General features: G+C 49.8%; 1 protein-coding gene across 1 annotated transcript; it reads right to left on the bottom strand.

Annotated features, from left to right (window-relative positions):
* Window positions 1-197: 197 nt before the first annotated feature.
* On the bottom strand, window positions 198-21975 carry VPS26B (VPS26 retromer complex component B). Its single transcript, XM_079762780.1, has 6 exons — window positions 21212-21975; window positions 12886-13042; window positions 7680-7844; window positions 4527-4702; window positions 2826-2968; window positions 198-2412 (listed from the first exon to the last, which is right to left on the bottom strand). Exons 1-6 carry the CDS (start codon window positions 21432-21434, stop codon window positions 2266-2268), a joined length of 1011 nt encoding a protein of 336 aa, XP_079618906.1. The 5' UTR covers window positions 21435-21975; the 3' UTR covers window positions 198-2265.
* Window positions 21976-22437: the final 462 nt, after the last annotated feature.

Here is a 22437-nt window from a genome sequence, read left to right as displayed (position 1 = left end):
GAAAGCGCCCATCATTGTTCACAGAGCCACACAGAGTGGGCAAGCATCTTGCTGGCACAGTGGGATCTGTCTTCCCTGGTGTGTGAGGTGAGACAGCGTAAGGCAGAAGAGACCACAGAACCTGGTGGACCGTGGGCACGATGCCTCCGAGCACAGGGCTTCCTTTAATCAGAGAGACGATTGAAACAAGCGCTCTGTTTTTAAAATACAGCCATTGAAAAGACGATACATTAAGAAACATGTAAACACCGCAGCTGCTTACTTACAAGTTGCACTGCTTGGTTTAGTACCTATGCACTCCTAGGTATGGAGACCTGTAACGGAGGCCCGGAGCCTCCCCTCACTCCCACAGTTGGGCAAATTAGTGGAGAATGAGGGCGGAGTAAGAGGAAACCTTAAGGTCTAGCTTGTGCACAGGTCCTGAGAGAATAAAAGCAAATTCTATCTTCTAGTTCTCCCAGAAGAAAGATTTAAGATGTTACAAAAGTCGGAGGCTGGATCTGTGTTGTCTGTGGGGACGCAGAGGAATTGTCAGGTGCTTTCCAGCTAGAACAGCATCTACGGGAGGCACACCAGAGCCTAGTCTCAGGCTCTGCAGAGAAGGCCAGGAGCACAGAGCCCACCTCCCCCACACACTTGCATCCCAGCCTTGCAAATCCAGGGACAGCTGGACGAGTGGCCCTGTCCCCAAGGGGATTGTCCGTTGTACTGAACTCAGGGCCCAGCCCAGGGAAACCACCTCACCTTCCTTGGTGCTGCCGCCCCCAGTCAACGTCGAGTGTTAGCCCAAATGCCTTTCTAGTCTCAGTCCTGATCCTCGGGCCCCGCCCAAAGGCCCACGATTGTACTGAAATTTGAAGGCGAGTCATCTCTACTTCCCACACTAACTGAAAAATGACACAGGAACCAACCAACCACTCTGCTTGCCAAATTACAGAGACCCGAGACCACCGAATATTGCCCTTTTGGCCAGTGGGGTCTGCTTGTCTTCCTAGAAGGGACGGGAGGCCAAGAGAGGAATTCCTGTCATTTCCAGGTGAAGCAGAAAAGGATGTCAACACCGTTCCTGCAACAGGCCCAAGTGCAGCGCAGCGGCGGGAACCCCTCTAGTGGAACAAGAACACCCACGAGAGTGTTTTTAAAGAAAAACGGCAATGGTCCTCAACCCTGGCCAGTCACCTGGGGGAGACATGATTTGGCAAGCCGGTTCTGAGGCTGTGGCAGGTCCTGCTGAGTCCTCATCGCCCTCCTGAGGGTTAGGTGGGGAGTGAAGGGGCGTGGGCAATAGTAAGAACAAAATGTCCCGAGTGTTTGAAAGCCAGCCCCAATTCTCAAAGTAAATGGAGAGCAAGGAGTGAGAGGATTCAGCTTAGGGAAGTAAGGGATCAAGGCCCCTTCCTGGGATCTGTTCTTAAAGGAAACGTGTCCCTGTTTAGGCTTGTGGGCTGGGCACACAAAACAATACCCCAGAACCACACAGCCCCCAGGGCTGATGGGAGTGACATGGAAGGCAGACAGCTCCATGCAGTGTTGACACTCCTGCCATCCATACATGACAATGACCCCAGGGCGTCTCTGAGCCACGATTTTTCATGGGTGAGGGGACAGTCAGCTAAAGGCCCTTCCCCAGGCTCTGTCCCAGGATGTTACCGACAAGAGTCCACAGAAGATGGAGAGGAGAGGTGTCTGGGTCCCAGCAGGGAGGGAAAGGCCAGAAAGGAGGTGGCTTGTGGAAACTTCAAAGCACCACATCCAAGACTCCCAAAGAGGTAGCTTCCTAATCTCGAGTCTCACCCTGGCCACCTGGGATGGGGCAGGCCCAACTCCTGCCCCTCCCTCAGGGACGTAGAGGGGAGGACAAGGGGTGACTACCCGGGGCCCGTTGGCAGCTCAGACTCCCAGGGACGTGGTCAGATCCTGCATCAGGAAGCCAGAGGCTGGGCCGAGGACGCTGGCACTCTGTCTTCCTATGCGACGCGAGGCAGCCCCGTGCGAGGCCCCAGCAGAGCCTCTTGCCCCAGAGGGACACTCGCTTCTAAGATGCTACCTCTCACTACTCCGCCAGCTGCAGAACCCCAAGGAGAGTGCCTCCTGGCCCAAGCCCCCAAGGTTCTTCAGAAAAAGAATTTAAGTCAAAAACATGATTTGTTTTCAGGTTGCAAGTAACGGGTCAGCTGAGCTCACACCATCCTCCCCTCCCCCAGCCGCTGGTGTCCGGTAGATGGGGTGCTGGGTGGGATCCCAGCAGCTCCTTGGCCCTCGGGCCTACTGCCTGCAGTTGTTGTCAGACAGCTGGCTGGGGGTCCGCACTTCACCCAGGGAGGTCGTGCCCTCGAAGCGCTGTGAGGCGATGGCTGCCTGGTGGGACATGCTCTTCCGTATGATGTCGCCCTTCCGCCACAACACCACTTCCTGCAAAATGGGGAGAGGGGCAACGTGACGGCATGAGAGGAAGGCATGCGGTGTGGTTGCCCGGAGGCTCTAACGTTCTCTCGGGGAATCTTAGGCAAAACCCTCCTCTGCTTATCTCCCAGCAAAGAAAGCAGCTGTCCCACCTCCGTCCCAGGGAACTCTGGATGCTCTGGGCTGGAAGGCAGAGTGGTTGTGGGGTTGGGCCGAGGAAGCAGACTCTAGGTACCTGTGGGAACCCTCATTCTTGCTCTGGGGCTCTAGGTGACCGTTTCCACCTCTGGTACACTAACAGTGGCATAGAGACTTGCGCCATACTGCTTAACCTGCCAGACAGGAGCCTGAGCTTTGCAGAACGACGCCCTCCTGTTCTGTCGCTAGGCCCCCAGGGGTCGGGCGGAGGTGCCAGGCTTCACCTGCTGTTTGAAGTAGCGCCGTTCCTCCTCGTCTATCAGCACCAGGTTGAGATAGTAGCGCACGGAGAACTTCTTGTTGATGTCCCGCATGGTGGGGGTGAGCTCGTAGCCCGCCAGGAAGAGCCGGATCGGGATGGACTCTCCTGTAAGGGCCAGGCAGGAATCAGAGCGAGGGACAAAGTGGCCACTCGACCTTACACAAGTCACTCTGGCCAGCGTAGGGAGACGGGGCATCTGAGCATGGCGTGGAACGCAGGACACTGCTGCCGCCTTTGGGAAGCTGCACTCTGCTGCCCAGTGATGTGCTGAAGCTAAAAGGTGACTGCAATTCCCTTCTAGTCCAGCTGTGCTTCTGAATGTCCTCCCACTGTCCCCACACAGGACCGTGAGTGGCAGTGGGGATGGGCAGCCACTGTCAAACATCTTTTGATCACATGGAATGTGTCTACTTGCTGGGTTTTCAAGAGCCAACTGTCAAACTCTAGCAAACTCATCATGTCACCCAGCAATTCTGATGCCACTTCCTTCCATCCTAATTAAGGCATGCCCCCCCAAAATACATCACTAAGATGGATTGGCGGATGGTATAGTGGTCTGGGAAACATCCTCATTCTAGTCCCAGTTCTCCATTAACAACTAAGTCTGTTGCTTTCCCTGGACCTTAATTTTCTCAGGTGGAAAATTACAGAAACAAACTACAGACTATTTTAGATCCCCTCCAGCTCTAACACCATGCCTTTCCTAGCATAAGTGGAACAAAGTGAGGGCAGTAGTTGTACTAAGAAAGGCCAAACCTATAATGCAGTGTAAAGCAAAATAGAAATGATCTTTTCATTATCTGCTGTTTTGTATGTTTCTCATTGCCCCAATTCATTTGTACAAGGACAATGACAACTGGCTCTGCTTGCACAGCTGGTGGAAAACTGGAACGCAGGGAGTCTGGAGAGCTCAGTCCTCCCTCCCCAAGGACCTGGCACGGTGCTACTCAACATTGTCCCCAGTGTTCCAGGCTGCTAAGCTACGACACTCCTCCTGCGCGGATTAGACCTTGGCATCACCAAGCACTTCTCAGTGAAAGAATACACTCTTCATGGTCAGCTGCAGCAGAGCCAGTGCAGAACATAAGTGATGGCTTCTCCCAAATAATCACACAGATTCCCCAAAGCTCTCAACCTCACCCATCCCAGAAGTAACGTTAGCTCCGAGGGGTGAGCGGGGGAGGACTAGTTCCCGTCCAGTTCCCAGTGCTGACTGTAGCCCCTGATGGTGCTGGCCAGAGTATTTATACTTGGTGAGTGAATGCAGAGAATTAATCATTTTACCAGAGCCAGAACTAAGTAACAAAAATGACTATTCTGTATTAATCTCTTGCCCCTTAACAGCAAAGAATGTCTGAATGTCAACAGGCAGAAGTTACAACATGTTCAAACTGTGTATGTTAACCAATTTGCAAGCTTTTTGTAACAGGGATAACCCAGTCTCTAGTCCAAGCTCATGATGTAGTCAAGGCAGAAGCGGAGCTTCTCTGGGGGAAGGCAGGTGGCAGGCTGGAGTGTCACAGACTCAGCCCAAGTGTACCATTAGAGCTTAGGAAGTTATAGGTTAACAGAAATCTCACTTTGGCAGTACAGTTTTGTGCAGGGCCTGGAGACAAGGTGTGTGTGTGTGTGTGGGGGGGGGGCACGGGGCCACGAGGCTTACCTCTTACTGGTGCTCCATCCATGATCTCATACTTGGCTATCGTGTCGTTCTCATGGTACACGTTGGGGCCTGTGCCCGTCGTTTCCCGCTTGATGATGTCTATCTCCATGTGCTTGATTTTGATTCTCACCAGCAGGAAGTATATCTTCCCCACAATGACATCTTTCAAGTGGTATCTGGGGAACAGAAAGTCAAGAAAATAAGATGTGTGTACAGCAGCCAACCCTTTGTATATGTCCAGGCCTTTCTGGTCTCAGGAGAAGGTACCCTGCCCTGCGTGCTGGCTAAAGGTGGGGTCACAGTGCACACTCACCCACATTCCACCACGCTGCCTTGCAGCCTAATTTCCCAACATGTACTTTATTTGAATCAAGTAACCTCTGTTCCTTCCATTCTTCCATATACAGCTCAAAGGCTGTTTCTCCAGTATGTTACATCACCCATTCAGGCTTGCTTATTTTATCTATCTGCTCAGTATTATAACTTCTTTTATATATTTCATGGTTTTTTTTAAATTTATTTTCGTTTCTTTTCAATATGTTTTTATTGATTTTTAGAGAGAGAGGAAGGGAGAGGGACAGAGAGAGAGAAACATTCATGAGAGAGAAACATCCCTGAAAGAGAAACATCATCGATTGGCAGCCTCCTGCACCCCCTACTGGGGATGGAGCCCGTAACCTGGGCATGTGCTCTGACCTGGAATCAAACTGGTGACCTCTTGGTTCATGGGTTGACACTCAACTACTGAGCCACACCAGCTGGGCATGTTTCATATTTGTGTATGTTTTTTAGATATCCTAATGTATAAGAGGCCAGTCCCACAAATGCAGAAGCCAGATCTTTCTCTTCCTCTCTAAGCCCCATAGATGTCCTTTGGGAACTGGGCCTTGATGGCCTGCAGCAAAGTTTTGTGTGCTATGGACCTGACAGGCCAGGCAGGAGCAGCAGAGCAAGATGCCACATCCTATCCCATCCACCTTCTCTCTGGGCTCTGCTTACAAGGACTGTGCTCTGTGAGCTGTCGGGAATCTGGCCACGTAGGTCTCTGGGTCAGACAGGCATTCTGGTGGCCTGTACAGGCACAGCCCTATATCAGGAATAGCAGGCAGAGAGCAAAATCTCCAAACCTGAAGACCAGAGTCATAGGATGTGAGTGTTGGCAGGAACTTTAGAATTTAACCTCCTTATAGGTTAAGAAAAGGAAGTTTGAAGAAGGTAAGTCATTTCACCAGGATTTGAGCAGGGGACAGACTCAGGATGTGAACCAAAATCCCTAATTCCTAAGCTTGTGTTCTCTCCATTATTTCTTTTTTTGTCTTATGTTTTTATTGATTTGAGAGAGAAATGGAGAGGGAGAGAGAGAAACATTGATTGGCTGCCTCATGCACGCCTCCTATGGGGGATCAAGCCTACAACCCTGGCATGTGTCCTGATTGGGAATTGAACCCGAGACCTCTCAGTGCCTGAGATGATACTCAACCAACTGAGCCACACCAGCCAGGGCTTTCCATTACCTCACATCACTTAGGCTAATAACCTAATTGGGAAGACTGCAGACGCTCTAAGTAGAGAACCTAAGAATAGTTACAAAAGCAGAATGTAGGCCACTGAGCATTTTGGAAAGAATGCTTAGAGAACACAGATTCTAGGGGTTTTCCAACTTTCATAAGTGGAACATTCCTTTATTCTAAATACAATCTCATAAGAAGCATTAATATATAAGAGCTGCTCGGTGGAGGGTGGGCCTCGAGCCCTGGCTCCCCTCTCCTCTTTCACTTACCCTTTCTGTGTGTGCTTGAAACCGCTAACCTGATGCAAGCCCTTCATTTTTTCAGGAACCAGAGGTACAAACATTTTCAGAAACGGCTAACCTTAGCCCACGTCCTTAGTGACAGAACAGAACCTGGCTCACAGCGCGGCCCTTTCTGTTACGTCATTCAGACCTGCGCTCACGGGGTGGCTGCTCTGCGAGGGCAGGGCCAGATTCTGGGAGTGTCCAGTCCTCCACGTCACGCACTGACTCTGAGTGCCTTTCACATACCACGGGTGGTCCCGAACTCACTGCTGACTGGCTATTCTGAGCTCCTGTAAGTGGCACTGCCTGCCAGCCACCCCCTTTGTCTGGTGGCCAGGGCGTTGGCGGGCATGCACTTTGGTGGCTCCTTTTCAGGAAGGCACACAGAGCCCCAAAACTGTGAGGAGAAAGGGGAAGAAGGCTGTTCCCTTACACGTACCTTAGATCAACCTTCGTTTCCTGTCGCCCTGCCCGTTCGGTAGGAGGAGCCCAGGCCACGCAGGCCCGCTCTGGGACGCAGTGATCACTTTACTGACACCCCACCTGGTTCCAGACCACGGGGCAGGGGAAAAACACACCTTTCCCTCACTCTGTGCTGAGAAGCACATATGTTCTGGTTTAAAAAGCCCCTTCACAGGTGAGCCTCTGGCTCAGCTCCCTCTCCCCTGAGCTGGCTGACTGTGGGGCTGTAGTAAGGGCCGTTCTGTGACTAGAATACACTCTTCGCTCTGCACATTTGATCTTCAAACATTGTCAAGAATGCACTATGTTGACAAGAGGCTGTGGTGCCTTTTTGAACTGTACACGGGATTTACAAGCCCTTAAGTATTTTCGTGTTCTAACAGTCAACACGGTTTAACACCGAGAAGGCTTCCCCACTTGCCAGTAAAAGTTCTTTCAAGGCCTTCCTGAGAAGGCAGCAGGTACTCTGCTCCAATTCATTTCAGTTCCGAGAGGAAGCAGCGGCCTGAGGCGGGGTCTGGTTTCCTCATTCGCCTTCTAAGGGCAAACTGGTCACAGGAGACAGATGACAATGGACCGGTATTTGAGGTGATTCTCAGCAGTAGAAGGAAACAGCTGTACTTTGAATCCAAAACCATTAGTCTTAAAGCTAGTTTAACTTGACTCTGAAAGACATCATAGGCTGTTTAACTTAAGGTACCTTCTTAATTTAATAGAGTTTAGTTTAAGTCAAATGAGGTTTGATTTCCGGCACATATATGCCCTGTTTATTTCTGTGCTCGCTCCTGCAGCATGAACCAGCCGAGGCAAGGGGCTTCCATCACTTTGCGCTCTGATCAGCTTCTATCTTAACCCCCCGAAATAGTTCTTCCACAACCCGGGCACCGGGCACTTACTTGGACTTGTTGTATTCAAACTCGATGTGCAGGCAGTCCTCGATTCCAACCTCCATCTTGATGGAGGAGTTCAGTTCTGGGTACGTGCTGAGCGTGTGAACGACAATGTCCATCTCTTTGACAACATCGTTGAGGCGGCGGCTGATGGTGGCGCGGAGGAAATACCTGGAGAATATGGACGTGGGGTGAAGGAACACTCCCTGTTTCCAGAGCTACCTAGGTTCATGTGCTGAGCTGACCCACTTGAGAGAACCCCTAGAGCGGTTCTTATTCCTCAGAGAATTTACCTCTGTGGACCCTTCTCCCAGAAAAAATGCCCAGATTTTGCATCAAGATCAAAATTCACAAGATTTTGCAGTTACAATTTCAGGGTGTGCAGAGACCCTTCCCCGAACCCCTTTTTGAGCTCAGGCTCTGGTGGAGAACGCTGCTCTAATCAGTGATTCCTCCGCTCTGTATTGGGGGCGCATGTCACTCCTCTGCCTTTCATGCCCTCACCATTCTCTACCATGTATGTGTGCAGGTTTTATGTCCTCAAGTAGCTCCTGGCTCTTTGGGCACAGGAATCTGTCTTATACTCTTAAACTTGCACACCTGTTTGTTTAACAATATTCAAGCAAGAAGCATTTTTCAAGTCCCTCACAGTTAAATTGAGGAATAAGGAATGGAGAAACTAAGTCAGCTCTTCATTCAGAAAGCCTTCATTGCTAGGCATAGGGTGAATAAGAGACACCATCTCCGGGGACGCTCACGGACCACTGCAGGAGGTGGGCAAATAAATGGAAAAATCAGAACAAAGTGCTAACTTGGATCCAGGAATGCCGGCCTGGGGGAGAGAGAAAAGGGCATTCGGGAGAGCAAGCCTTCTAAGCAGCAGAGGGAGAGAAGCTGGTGTGCTCGGACAAAGAAAATCTCCGGGGAACTAGGATCCCCGGGGAAGGGGGTGGGCATGGTAGGGGCAAGTCCGGAAGTTTCAGAAAGTATGCCAAGTCTGACTTCTACCGCCAGCCACTTAGGTGGCCTTCCCCATCATGCCTGTCCCCTTGACTTAACTCTAATACCCGGGGAGGGAAGAAACACGCCTTCGATTATATTTTCTTCTAAATAAAACTTAGAGAATGCCCCCTGTCTTTCAAGCATTCCTGGAGAAAACTGCTAACCAGATCAACGACACAGCAGGCCACTCTCTTCTGGGTGGCACTAACTGCTGCTTGGCAGTCCTTTTATTCATCTCAGTCACTTCCGTCACACTCCACAAGACATTTGTTCCCAACTCTTTTCTAACTGCTCAGGCTCCCCGCCTCCCCCTCCCCCTCCCCCTCTCAGGGGAAGACACTGCTTTTACTATACTAAGATGAAGGCCTTCCAAGCCAAGGTTTATAATTCTCCCCCTTGTCTGCTTTGAGCTGTTCCCAGGGCCTAACGTGTGTGTGTATCTGCCCATCCTTTCCTCCTTCCCACAGCACCTCATCGCCTCCTCCCTCTGGCGGAATGACTCTCCATCTGGGTGCGCATCAGAACCACCTGGGGGAGGGGCTTTACAAATCCCGGTGCCCAGGCACGCCTCACATTTAACTGCTCTGGAAAGAGACAGAGTCTTCAACCCGAGTGACTCTCATATGGGAGCCTTGTCTGGCCATCTCGATCCTTCAACTTTTCCAATTTTCTTACCACATCCAATCTCTCCAGCTAAAGGCTTCTTCCTTTGAGTTTATTAAAAAAAAAAAAAAAAAAAGTCCCCAAATCATCAACCCCCTTCCCGTCCCTCCCCCCCCCACCCCCAAACACTGCCCAGGCCTCACACTCCTGACCTTCCTTCAGAGACAGCTGTCACAGAGGGACCCACCTGTGCCTCACCCCTGACTTCTGTTGCCACCACCCAACAGAAACTGCCCTCCTGAAGTGACCACCCAGCCTCCCACTTGCCAAATCCAGTGGCGTGTTTTTCAGCGTCAGGTCTGTGTCAGCGTAAAACGCGTCCTCCTCTTTGAAATGCTCTCCCCAGCATTGCCCAGGAGCGCATTGCCTGACTTCAGCTCCTACCATCCCCGCCCACAGGTCCTGAGCTCCCCTCCTGGAAGAGCGGATCAGCTGTGGGCTGAGCAGATGTTTCCAGCAGTGCACCCTGCGTGCCAGCCTGCATTTCCAATCGGCCCATGAACTCTCACACCTCTCTTTTCTGCCAGTGCTCCAAACGTTGAAGCTGGATGAGTCATCTTATCTACGAACCATCTCTTCCTCCGGGCAGCCCCCTCTGCAGCTCCACTCGCTAGGAAACTCTGTGGATGTCTATTAAATTCCTGGTTTTCTGCCTGTTCCCATTGTGTCCCCTAAAGCAAAACTCTTAGGTCCTCATTCCAGCCTTCTAACGGTTCTGTGTCCACATTCTACCCACCCACCAAATACCACATATTGATTTTAAATTCTTCCAAAAAACACCACTCCCCTGCTTATAAAGGAAAAAGAGCCCCAAACAATCTTTTCACGTTTTCCCTCTGCCTTTGGAATAAGATACAAGCCCTAATGTGGAATTTATACCTTCTATACACTGCCCTTAGCTGATTTTCCCTTCTTGGCCTCCTCTCTTTCTCAACATGAATCCTAAAGCCTTTATCTAATTTGTACAGCAACACCTTCCTTTATTTGCTTTTTTTATTGTGGTAAAATGAACACGGGGTTCGGAGTATGCCACCCCCAAATAAGCCACTCTGGCTCAAACAGAGCTGAAAGGAAGTAAGAAGAAGCAGGCACAAGAAAAATTCTTGCCCCGCCCCTCTTTCTTCTTTCTTTTTTTTTTTTTAATATGAACGCTTCACAATTTGCATGTCATCTTGCGCAGGGGCCATGCTAACCTTCTCTGTATCGCTCCAGTTCCACTACATGTGCTGCCGAAGCGAGCAGGACGTTCTTAATCACCAGAGACAACGCTAGACTCTCAGCAGCCCAGGGAATACACAGAGAAATCTACAGCCAGCCTCGCTAAAACCGCCCTCATCTTTCCCGTTTCCCCACAGGTTCACCTCCCACAATTAGTTGCCCCTAGGAGCTCAAAGTCCCTTTCCTTTGTCTCGTCACTTCTCTTTAATATTAATTATTGTTTTTCTGGTTAAATGCTTGCATCAGCCCAAGTTCTGACCACCCTTTTGAGTTACTCATCACAGTTCCACGTGTATGTGCAATGCACATGTGAATAAACTTGTTTTTTCTCTTGCTAATCTGCCTTTTGTCAAGTTTATTTTGCAGGGCCCAGTCAATGAACCTAAGATGGGTAGGCAAAAAAAAAGGTTTTTGTCCTCTACAATATACAGGGGTGGGCAAAAGTAAGTTTACAATTGTTGTATAGAAAATAATACAATAATTAATAAGTAATAATATAAGAATAAACTGTTTCATGTATTCATAACTATAAACCTACTTTTGCCCACCCTGTACATAACATTAAATTTACCATTTTAACCATGTGTCATTGGAAGTGTACAGTTCGGTGGCATTAAGTCCATTCACATTGTTGTGCCACCATCACCATCATTCATCTGCAGAACTTTTTTAACTTCCCTAACTGAAACTCTGTTCCCATTAAACACTAACTCTCCATTCCTCCTCCCCTCAGCTCCTGGCAACCATCGCTCTACTTTCTGTCTCTATAATTTTGACTCCTCTAAGCTCCTCATATAAGTGAAATCATACAGTATCTGTCTTACCACTGGCTTATTTCACCTAGAATAGTTTTCAAGATTCATCCGTGTTGTAGCATATGACAGGATTTCTTTCCTTTTCAAGGTTAAATAACATTTCATTGAATGTTTTGTTTTATCCAGTCATTTTCTTTATCCAGTCATCTGCTGATGGACATTCAGGGGGCATCCACATTTTGGCTACTGTGAATATGCTGTTATGAATGTGGATATACATACGTCTATCTGTTTGGAGTCCCTGCTTTCACAGAACAAATTGATGACTGTCAGATGGGAAGGGAATTGTGGGAGGGTGAAAAGGGGGTAGGGATTAAGAAGAACAAACTGCCTGTTATAAACATAAATCACGAGGATGTAAAGTAAATAATAAGGGATATAGTCAATAGTATTGTAATAACTATGTATGGTATCAGGTGATTATTAGACTTATTAGGGTGATCACTTTGTGTTATATAAATGTGTAATCACTATGGTGTACATGTGAAACTAATACAATATTGTATGTCAACAGTAACTGAAAAATAAAAGTAAAAGATAAAATAAAGGGGGAGAAATAAAAAGTCTGCAGCATCCTAAACCCAGGCCTTCAGGTGAGGAGAAAAAGCTGATCTTAAAGTTAGTACCAAGACCTGGAACCAGGTGTCCAGAGCAAAGGAGGAAGTCTGCTTCATCCCAATGACATCACATAATCCTGGGTTACATCCAAGAGGCTAGAGCTGCTCTGGATTTTTTTTTTAAACCCCAGAGCCCCTGGGATCAGTCCCTATCCTCAGAGTTTCCAAGACTGGAACAATAAAAGCAATCCCATGTCCTCAAATTGTGTTCATTAATCTTTGAAGAACTTGTTACACTGTTACATTTTATTCTCTTATCAACCCCCCGAAAAAATGGAGCAGGCAGATCTAGAATTAGAAACAAACCTATTACCCACTTTTCTAGTGAAAAAGCTGAGTGACAGAGCTCAGGATCACACTGCGGTCCTGAGAACTGGATTGAGGGTCAGTATGTCCTGATGAAAGTCGACTGTTGAATTTTTAGGGATTTTATGAATCGGTGGTTAAACGCAGCAATTATATAAACTTACAATTGAATGAATTATATTAAATTCAATGGTAACACATACCAAAACAATGGTAATACATACCAAAAATTCATTGCTTCCTAATTATTTTGCTATAATTTTCTGCTCTTGGGGAATTTTTATTTAGTGTCCCGTATGTCGGTAATGTTTGCTAAATGTGGTTACTGTACATCTCTCCCCACCTGTGCATTCGGGATGTCAGGTTGGTAGCTTGAAATTGGCCATGGTGGGAATATCTACACTACAGCAATGAACAAATGCTAAAGCAGGGGTTTTCCTTCCAGAGAGCTTGTTGCTAACCATTCACCAGCATACCACTGCTCTCTGCATTCTTCCTTCTCGGTATCTTTATAGACTCTCGAAAATGTGGACAGCTTCAGGTCCTGCTCCACGGGGGGCAGTTTCGGGGGCGAGGTGGGGCACAACTTACCGGAGCTTCACATTCTGCCCTGTGTAGGACTCATACGGCTTCTCCACGTGGGTGAATTCGAAGTCGAAGGCCTGTGACTGGGTAATTTCTCCCGGCCGGGCCAAGTCCTTCACCAGTGACACAAACTCATGGTGGTTCCCGCGGTCATAGTAGAGTTCTGGGGAGAGAGCATTGGCCTCCTCGATCAGTCCCCGAGCTACCTGGGGCCTGGCCAGGGGCATCATCCCGGCTGTGGGCGCCTGTCTCCTAAGAGACCTCCCCCCTCAACAGACCAGTGTTTTTCCTGACCTGCTCCTTCACTGCATTCCTCATACACTGGTCTCCCTCCACCTCCCCCTTTCCAAACACTTCCGTGTTATATAGAGAAATCCCGTGGCACAGTAAGAACCCCATATAATCCTGCTCAGGACAGCAGGGCAGACCTCAGTAAGGGACACTTCAGGGGAACCACTATCAAAAACACATTTTTAAAAGCACATTAAAAAAATTTTGTAACTTTTAAAGCATATTCATCCGCATTTATCACCAATTTAAAAGATAAGGGAACGGAGTCAGTGCGGTTAAATAACTGGCTTAGAGTCTAGGGTTGGCTGCTATGGGACTGAGCCTATTTCTACAACCTAGTAAAATGGGGGTAAAACAACTCACTTCATAAGGTTTTGTGAGAATTAAAGGAGGCAATGAAGGGACATGACTTAGAATAGTACCTAATAGATAGCAAACACTCAAAATATTAGCTATGCCCTAGCCAGTTTGCTCAGTGGATAGAGGGTCGGCCTGCAGACTGAAGGGTCCCAGGTTCGACCGGTCAAGGGCACGTACTTTGGCTGTAGTCTCCTCCATGGCTGAGGCCCTGGTCAGGGTATGTGCAGGAGGCAACCAATCGATGTGTTTCTCTGACATCAATATGTCTCTCTCTTTCCCTGTCTCTAAAAAATCAATGGCAAAACATCCTCTTGGTGAGGTTAATATATATATATACACACACACACACACACACACACACACACACACACACACACATGTATATGTATTAGCTGCTAGCTGATCCATGTGGCCAATCTGACATAGAAGTTTTAATGTTATTACCTCCATCTAAAACAGTGGCTCTAAGACTGCAGTGGGCATCAGAATCACTTAGAGGGCTTATGAAAACATAAGATTGCTGGGCCCCACCCCTAGTCTGATTCAGGGGGTCTGGGGAGTGGGCTGATCCCGCTGGTCCCGGGACCCCACTTTGAGAAGCAAGGCTCTAAGTTCACCCTCCCCTGGAAATAGTTTTGGTATATTTCGTTGATATAAGTTCATGCCACCCTCTATCCTATATTATTTTTAGCCTCTTTGTACTCTGCTATGTAAGTATTAACTTCTGCTAGTACTCTATACATTGTGATTAGAGGTAAGGCCTATATGCCCAGCTTCCCCGCGTCCTCCCCAACCCACCCGGCTGCATGGCAGACATTTAATACTGACTGACTACACATGGCCAAGGTGCAGTCCAGGTGCACCCCTGGGGTATTTCTGAGCTGCAGGCCAATGCTAGGCTGCACCCTGAAGTAGGAGAGACCAAACGGGAAAATGGAGCAGGCAGAGCTCACTCGCCACTTCCGCTGCTGGCTGCTTGGGGATGAAGAGACAGGTCCACGGGGAGGGGTGTCCGGGACAACCACCCACAGGCCAGGTCCTGGATCTTCAGGACACAGCAGGCAATCTCTCTCAGGGAGACCTCAGCATCAGGGGATGTGGGGCACAGACGTATTTGCTCTGGGTCCGCCCTGGACAGCGCAAGGTCTGAGTGCTCGTAACGATCAAGGCCATCTTGGGTCAAAGAACCAGCTCTCCTGCCTCCCTAAAGGTGGCGGTGGTGTGGCTACATACAGTGCTGCTACATCTGTGTGAATGTACATTGTATTCTGTGATTACAGTTGTTGCTGGTTTCCTATGTAGTTACACTTTGATCCATCTTATCCATCTTATATTACAAACAATCCACCTTCTCTCCCAAACACTAAATGGAACCAGCAGTGGGCAGCATTCTGGGTAGTGAGTGATAATCCACAAAGTCGCTAAATGGGAGCCGACAGTTGCAAACTATGGGGGAAAAGGTGAGCAACCAATGCTAGTTCTAAAATCAGTAACTGTGCTCAGTAACATGATGTGCAGTGACTGGGTAGGAGCAGAGCCGCTGGCCAGCCCACGTCAAGGGCTCCTCCACTTCTGCTGGTCCAGGGCCACCTGAGCCCTAGTGGATGATCCTGGCTCTGACGTGGGCTCTGACCCCTCCACTGGGGAACCTGGTGCCTCGATTCCCAAGCACTGGATTCCAGCCATCGTTTCAGGGGACAAAAGCAGGCAGAGCAAGGCCCCAACATCCATGACCTTTACGTGAGAGATCCCAGAGCCAAGAGAAAGATGGGAAAAGAAGGATGGAAAAACACACAAACGTGATTACACAGCTCAGAGGCACCATGAGAAACAAAGCAGAGGAGGCCCCGTGAGCCCTCAGAGAGCAGTCAGGCTGCCAGCATCCGAGGATCCTAGCAACAGGCTGCCTGACCCAGCGGGGGGACCTGGCTGTGGCCAGGACCTCTGGCGGAAGAGGGCCTTCCCTGCATAGCATCACGCTCTGCTTCGGTTCTTTCCTCCTGGACACACATCACTACAAGCTCTTCTACCAAATGTCACGGAAGAGTGATCAGTGTCTGAGTGGGGCCGGACTGGACTTTCTCATTTGTCATTTAAAAGCTGTTTGCAGTGCTTTGGCAAACCCTGTTAAGGCAAAGGGGCAGAAATAGCACCGTATTTTGCTACTTGCCAGGAAGTTTGGTTTCCTCTGACAGGATTTAAATAAAACAATCCAAGGCTGTTCTAGTGAGAGGTTTGGATCCTAAAGAGGCAGTAAACTGCCTCTATTTTTTCCCCAAAGATGCAGGCACAAGTCATGCCTAGCTCTTCCAGGCCCCCAAGACCCTCGGGGACTAGCCATTTCAAGCTAAAAGTCGGAATTGATCAAGTGGTTTTGTTAAGGTAACTTCCCTGTCTCCAGCCTCCCAGGAGGAAATGAATTTTGCAGGAAGGATGCTTTCATGGTGAAACTTGCCACCAACGGCTGAGGAGCGAACCTGCCACTTTGGGAGGAAATGGAGCTGGCTGGGCAGCTCAGGGTCATCCCGTGAAAGAAGCTGAGACTTGCTGCTGGTCCAGGCTCCATGGCGGTCTTGGAAGAAACCAAGTTAGCAAAGGCAAAAAGACCTGCAACGAGCTTCCTCTTCACCCTGATTTTCCCGAGCACTATTTGCTAACTGGCAACCCGTTACGATTCGTGCTGGCCACTCTGCTCAGATCTCCTGGACCCCAGTAAATCTGCCGGGCGGTCACACCCCTGAGCTGCCCGTAGCCAGCCAGGCGCAGCTCTGCTCCAAGCCCTGCCACAACTTATTAACAGACTACAATCAATCGATTTCATCTCAATGTGCCTTTTACTTAGCATTTCCTGGGTGAGTAAATTAAAATAGAGAAATCCTCTGGAGTTCTTAAAGTACAGGCTTGATTGGTGAGGATGAGCTCAGATACATCCAAAGGCAGGGGCCAGCTCAGGAAAGAGTTATACCTACTTCCTCCCCTTTAACCCTGTACGGAACCGATGAGAATTTTAAGGAGAGGACTGACAATGTCAGAATGGCCTTTTAGACAGTTTACTGTTATAGACGGTGAACTGAAAGAAGAACAAAAACAAAGGCAGGAAAACTAGTTAGGAGACTACTTGCTACAAACAGAAATAATAAATGCATTAAGAATGGAGAGGAAGCCCTGGCCGGTGTGGCTCGGTTGGTAGGGTGTCATCCTGTGCACCAAAAGACCGCCCCTTCGATGACCAGTCAGGGCACATGCCTGGGTTGCAGGCTTGATTCCCCCCCATAGGGGGTGTGCAGGAGGTAGCCAATCAATGTTTGCTCTCACATCAATGTTTCTCTTTCTATCCTTCTCTCTAAAAAAAAAATAATAATAATAAAGAAAGAAAGAAAAAGAAAAAAGAGGCCAATTAGATGTATGCGGGGAGGAATGAAGAGTCTCAGACGATTCCCAAATTTCTGAGGCTGAATGGATGCAGGCGCCATAAGCCAAAATGGAAAACAAAACAAACAAAACTACAGAAGCGGTAGGGCTGGAAGAGAAAGGGGTTTCCGTTTTGGATGCCTCTTTGAGGGGCCTGTGGGGTGGGGGTATCCAGGTGGCCATACTTAGCAGGCAGTGAGAAACACAGGCGTGGAACTCAGAAGAGAGTACAGGTCAGAACATAGAAAGGATTTGGGAGTCACGTGAATATAAGAAGCCACTGAAGTCATGGGTGCAGATGAGATTACTAGAGCAAGTTATGGAGTGAGAAGGAGCCAGGAACAAAAGTTACCTCTAAATCGTCATCAAGATAGGAGCATTGGCCCGTGGACCAAAGGGTCCCAGGTTCGATTCCAGTCAAGGGCACGTACCTTGGTTGCAGGCTCCTCCCCGGCCCGGGCCCTGGTCAGGGCTGGTGCAGGAGGCAACCAATCGATGTGTTTCTCTCACATCCATGTTTCTCTCTGTCTTTCCCTCTCTCTTCCACTCTCCCTAAAAATCAATGGAAAAATATCCTTGGGTGAGGATTAACAAAAACAAAAAAGATAGGAGCTTTTCTGAGCAGGGCCTGGGCCACTAGGAGAATGGGGCACAAAGGGGTCCGGGTAGCTGTGTCTGCAAGGACCCTGTGCAGAGTCCCTTCCATAAAGTTTTGTGTGGGCTGCTGTACCTTCCAGGAGAAGCCACTGGGAAGGCAATGCGGCCAGGCCGACGGAAGGGGAGGCTAACCTGCTTTGAACATTCCCCGTGGACAGTCTGCATAGGAATCAGGGGTAACTACAGGTGGAATGATTTACACGCCTGGCCCCTGGAAACTTCTTGTGGATCCAGCTTACCACGGAAAGAGAAAAGGACAGTGATCATCTTAACTCCTTTTTACTGAGTACCTACTACGCGCGCCAAGCCTTGCACTTCATGTATATTATCTCTAGTCCTTACAAGTCTTGACCTCAGCAAAGTCTGTATTATTATAAACTGAGCCTTCTCTAATTTACATAACCAGCATAGCTGCCCCTGCATGTACCAGGCTGTCCCTCTAATGAATACACAGGTGGGACAAATATACTTTCTTTTTTAAAAGTAATTCTTTTTTTAAAAAATATATATTTTATTGATGTTTTTACAGAGAGGAAGGGAGAGGGATAGAGAGTTAGAAACACTGATGAGAAAAACATCAATCAGGTGCTTCCTGCACACACCCCACTGGGGATATGCCCGCAACCAAGGTACATGCCCTTGACTGGAATCGAACCTGGGACCCTTGAGTCCACAGGCCGACACTCTATCCACTGAGCCAAACCGGTCAGGGCTTAAAAGTAATTCTTTATTGTTGAAAGTATTACATATGTCCCCTTTTTTCCCTCACTGACCCCCTCCAGCCAGTGACAAATACACTTTCATCAGGAGGAAAAATAAATTAGTCATAAGGATAAGGTTAATTACATAAACCACTTCATTTTCAAAATATGGAACTAACTCTTCTGATGGAGGAAGGAAGAAAGGAAGGATAGAAAAAAGGAAGGAAGAAGGAAGGAAGGAAGGAAGGAAGGAAGGAAGGAAGGAAGGAAGAAAGGAAGGAAAGAAGGAAAGAAGAGGAGACCGAGACAGGGAGAAGAACCAAAGACTACGCTTTATAAGAAAAAAATTTGAGTTAAAATGGAAATCAACGAGGAAGGGAGACAGAGCGCAATGATCAATCAACTTCCTTACCATACAGCCAGATCTCAGAAAGAATCTGACCAAGTCCCACCCACTTCATACACAGCCAAGCAGTGCAATGAAGGAGAAAACCACAAGACCACAATTTCAACAAAATTACTCACTGGCCTCGCTCTGGTGCCCTGAGGTCAGCTGGCACACTGTCTCAGGTATATGGCACAGATTCGCCACACTCCGCAGGAAGCACAACTCTCTGACCTCACGACATTCCCACGGGGTGATTCTGTTATCCTCGTCTTACAGGGAAGAAAGCAGCCCAGAGAAAGGCACAGCGTCCCCAAAGTCACAAGGTCAAGTCAGCCCAGAGTGCTCAGGGGCCCAGGAAGAGTTATCAGGGGGAGCAATAAAACGTTCTGAGAAAACTCGGCAGGGACGCTATTCTGGGATCCAAGGAGTTAGACAAGAAACCAGCCGGGGCAGGTACAGGAAGCAGCCTTCTTCGATTAAGACTAGAACAGGGGTCGGCAAACTGCGGCTCTCGAGCCACATGCGGCTCTTTGGCCCCTTGAGTTTTTAGCAAAGGCCAGCTTAGGAGTACCCTCATTAAGTGAATAACAATGTACCTACCTATATAGTTTAAGTTTACAAAATTTGGCTCTCAAAAGAAATTTCAATCGTTGTACTGTTGATATTTGGCTCTGTTGACTGATGAGTTTGCCGACCGCTGGACTAGAAGGTCTTGACACCATCCCCCCTGAGCAGCTCCTTCAATCCTCCTGGGGCATCAGACATTGTGGTTACCTTTCTGTGTTGACGAGGTATTGCCACCTGGAACGGTGGTTCAGACACAGGCTAAACCTGCCTGTCTCCACTGGTATGACAGAGCCAAAGAATCCATGCAACAGTGTTAAAGCTACTACTTGAAAATCCGAATGCTAAGTAGGCAAGGACTTCACTATCTCATATGTTATACTCAGCTGAAAATATTTGGGATTCATCCTATCTACTCAGTGGCTCTTTATTAGGGGGGATTTTACCCTGTAGGGTACGTAAGGCAGTATCTCAAGACATTTTTGAGGTTACAGCTAGGGGGTACTTCTGGAATTGGGTGGGTAGAAATGGGGGGGGGGGGGGAATTGCTAAACATTCTACACCAAAAAGGAATGACCAGGCCCCAAATGTCAACAGCATGCTGTTGAGAAACCCTATGTAAGCTACATGCTGGAGAGCAGCGGGTAATGAAACTCATTCTTTAGACCCATTTCCGATACATAAAAGGCCACACTCATTCGGGATTTGACATAACTGACAAAAAGGTTCCTTGCGGGATCAGCTGTTCTTCCACCCGATTTCATTTTCTATGAAATGCCAGAGGTAAACAGTTCAGGCTGAACACCGGCTGCAGAGACCTGCACAGGGACTCCCACCCCGGCCAGTGTTTCGGGCTTTTGTAAAAAGGGAAAACAGATTCTTCCCTGAACCCTGAGAACCTGAGAGAGCATCTAACAAGCTTTCCCAGGAAGTGCCTAAAAACAGAGTTAAACATGCAGCATGTGGTACAGGGCATGAATTCCCTGCCAGAGGTTTTCAACCCACAGCGGGGGATTCACTGAGAAATCTGCTCCTGACCTAGGACAAAAACAATGTATTTCAGAAGTGCATGGGAGTGTTTAATAAACAGGAAACTCCAAACAGCCTTAGAATTGGGAGACAATTGCATCTTGACTGGCAGCTTCCAAAATCTTCTGGCAGTTGTTTAACTGCCTTTTACTGTCCGGTTCCAATTGTTAATCACCATGATTAAAGACTGTGGGAGCATTGAGAAATTTTGACCACCTAATTTTAGTCTTTGGAGCATCCGTTCTTTGTCTTTAAGGGGAAAACGAGTCTCCTGAAAACGAACACTCTCATCGAGAAGGCTTAGAAATACAGGCTTAGGTAGACAAGAAACGCTGGATCTGAAAGACTGCAGCGTTTTTCCCTCAAAACACGTATAAGACAGGAAGTTCAGAGACGAGGTGAGGGAGGAGGCACTGGTGAGCCATCTCTCCTCCCACATCACGTCTAGAAGTAACAAGGGGTGGGTGAGACTGCAACTGAGGCACAGACCAGCTGAGCTCGGGCCCCGGAGGAAGGCCAGGCTCCCCTCCCGCTAACAGGCCCACCTGCAGCGAAGGCTGGGCATCTCGCTCCGACACCCCGGAGGGGTTTGTGGAGACTTTGGTGGGTCCGTGTCTTCTGAGCGGCATGTGGAAGGGACACCTGGGCATTCTGGGCCGCGGTGCCCGCCACCAAGAGGCGCACAGCAGGGTCGCGCCCGGGGCCCTGGGCACCGCCACGCCTCGTGGCGCGCTGTCCCTATGGGCAGGGAAAACGGTAACGCAGGGGCGGCCACCACGGGCGGGCGGGCCTCAGACCGCAGGGGACGCAGGGGACCGCAGGCCTCGCCGGAGCGGCCCGGGGTCCCGCCCCGAGTGGGCGCCTGGCGCGGCGCGAGGACGTGGGGAGTGGGGAGTGGGGGCGGGGAGGGAGGCCCCGGCCGCCGACTCACCGATCTGCCCGATGAACTCGATCTTGATGCCCTGGTGTTCCAGCCGCTTGTTGGGGTGCTTGAGTGCGAGGCTCACCTTCCCGGAGACCGTCTCGCCGTCGTAGAAGAGGAAATACTTCTCCTTCTTCCCGTCCTCCGTCTTGTGCTCGGCCCTCTTCCTACTCTCCGCATCGTTGAGCACGATCTCCACCTCCACGCTCTGCCCGAAGCCGAAGAAGCTCATCTCGCCGCCGGCCGGGCGCGCCGGGCTCTCCGGGGCTGGGCTGCCCTAAGGGAAGGCCAGCGGGGCTGGACGCGCAGCCAGAGGGGGGCGCGGCACGACTGCCCGCTACACCCGGAGGGCAGGGCAGGGCCGGCTGCGCGCCCAGAGCGCAGAGGCGCCGCGGGCCCGCCAGTCCCGAGCGGGCGCGAGCAGCGGAGATGGCGAGGGGGCGAGGGCGGCCACGCCACGCTACGCGGGCGGTTGCAGGGCCGGGGCTACCGGCTGCTGCCGCCCACCCGGTGCCCTGCGGCTCGGGGCGGCGGAGCGAACCTGCCAGCTCCTGCGGTGCGATGCCCGAGCAGCTCCGGAGATCCCGGCGGGGGGCGGGGAGGAGGAGGCGGCCTTCAGCGGGAGGCTCGGGAGACGCCGCGCGCAGGCGCACGCCTCTGCCTCTGTAGCCCTTGCCACCCGGCAGCCGGGCCGGGTGCTCACTGCGCATGTGCAGTGGGGCGGAGGCGCTTGCCTTTCCCTTAGTTGACATGGTAGCTACGGCCTTTTTCCAGCATTCGGGCCCACACATCCCGTCAAATTAAGAGACCTGCAGATGTCCTGTCGCAAGGCTTCATTTCCCTGCTTTCCCTCCATTGTTTTGGTTCGGTAAACGTTTACCGTCCACATCTGGATTCGTACAAACGTTCGACTGCTGTTTGACGGGGTAAAGGAAGCCCTTTGACACTCACGCGAAATGTCACTTGACAGGGGGCAAAGGTGACAACCCCTGTAGGAAGTCTCTTGTCTCAAATTCCCTTTAAAGTGCCCTCCCGTTTAAGGAAAACGAGGCGGGAAGGGCACTATTCGAATTTAACTTATTTCTTAACCCCCTACTTTCAAGGGAAAACGAAAAAAAAAAAATCCCTTCGCGGAGCCTCGGTTTAAGTCTCCTTTCTGGGCCCGCCCCTTCCGCTGCGCATGCGGCAGAATGCCCTGCTGATTGGCTAGTGTCGTGAGACCGGCGGGGCGCGAT

Source organism: Cnephaeus nilssonii, assembly GCF_951640355.1.
Source record: "Cnephaeus nilssonii genome assembly, chromosome: 22".
NCBI classification, from domain to species: domain Eukaryota; kingdom Metazoa; phylum Chordata; class Mammalia; order Chiroptera; family Vespertilionidae; genus Cnephaeus; species Cnephaeus nilssonii.
The sequence above is the reverse complement of the archived record's forward strand: the minus strand, read 5'-3'. Positions and strand labels throughout refer to the sequence as shown.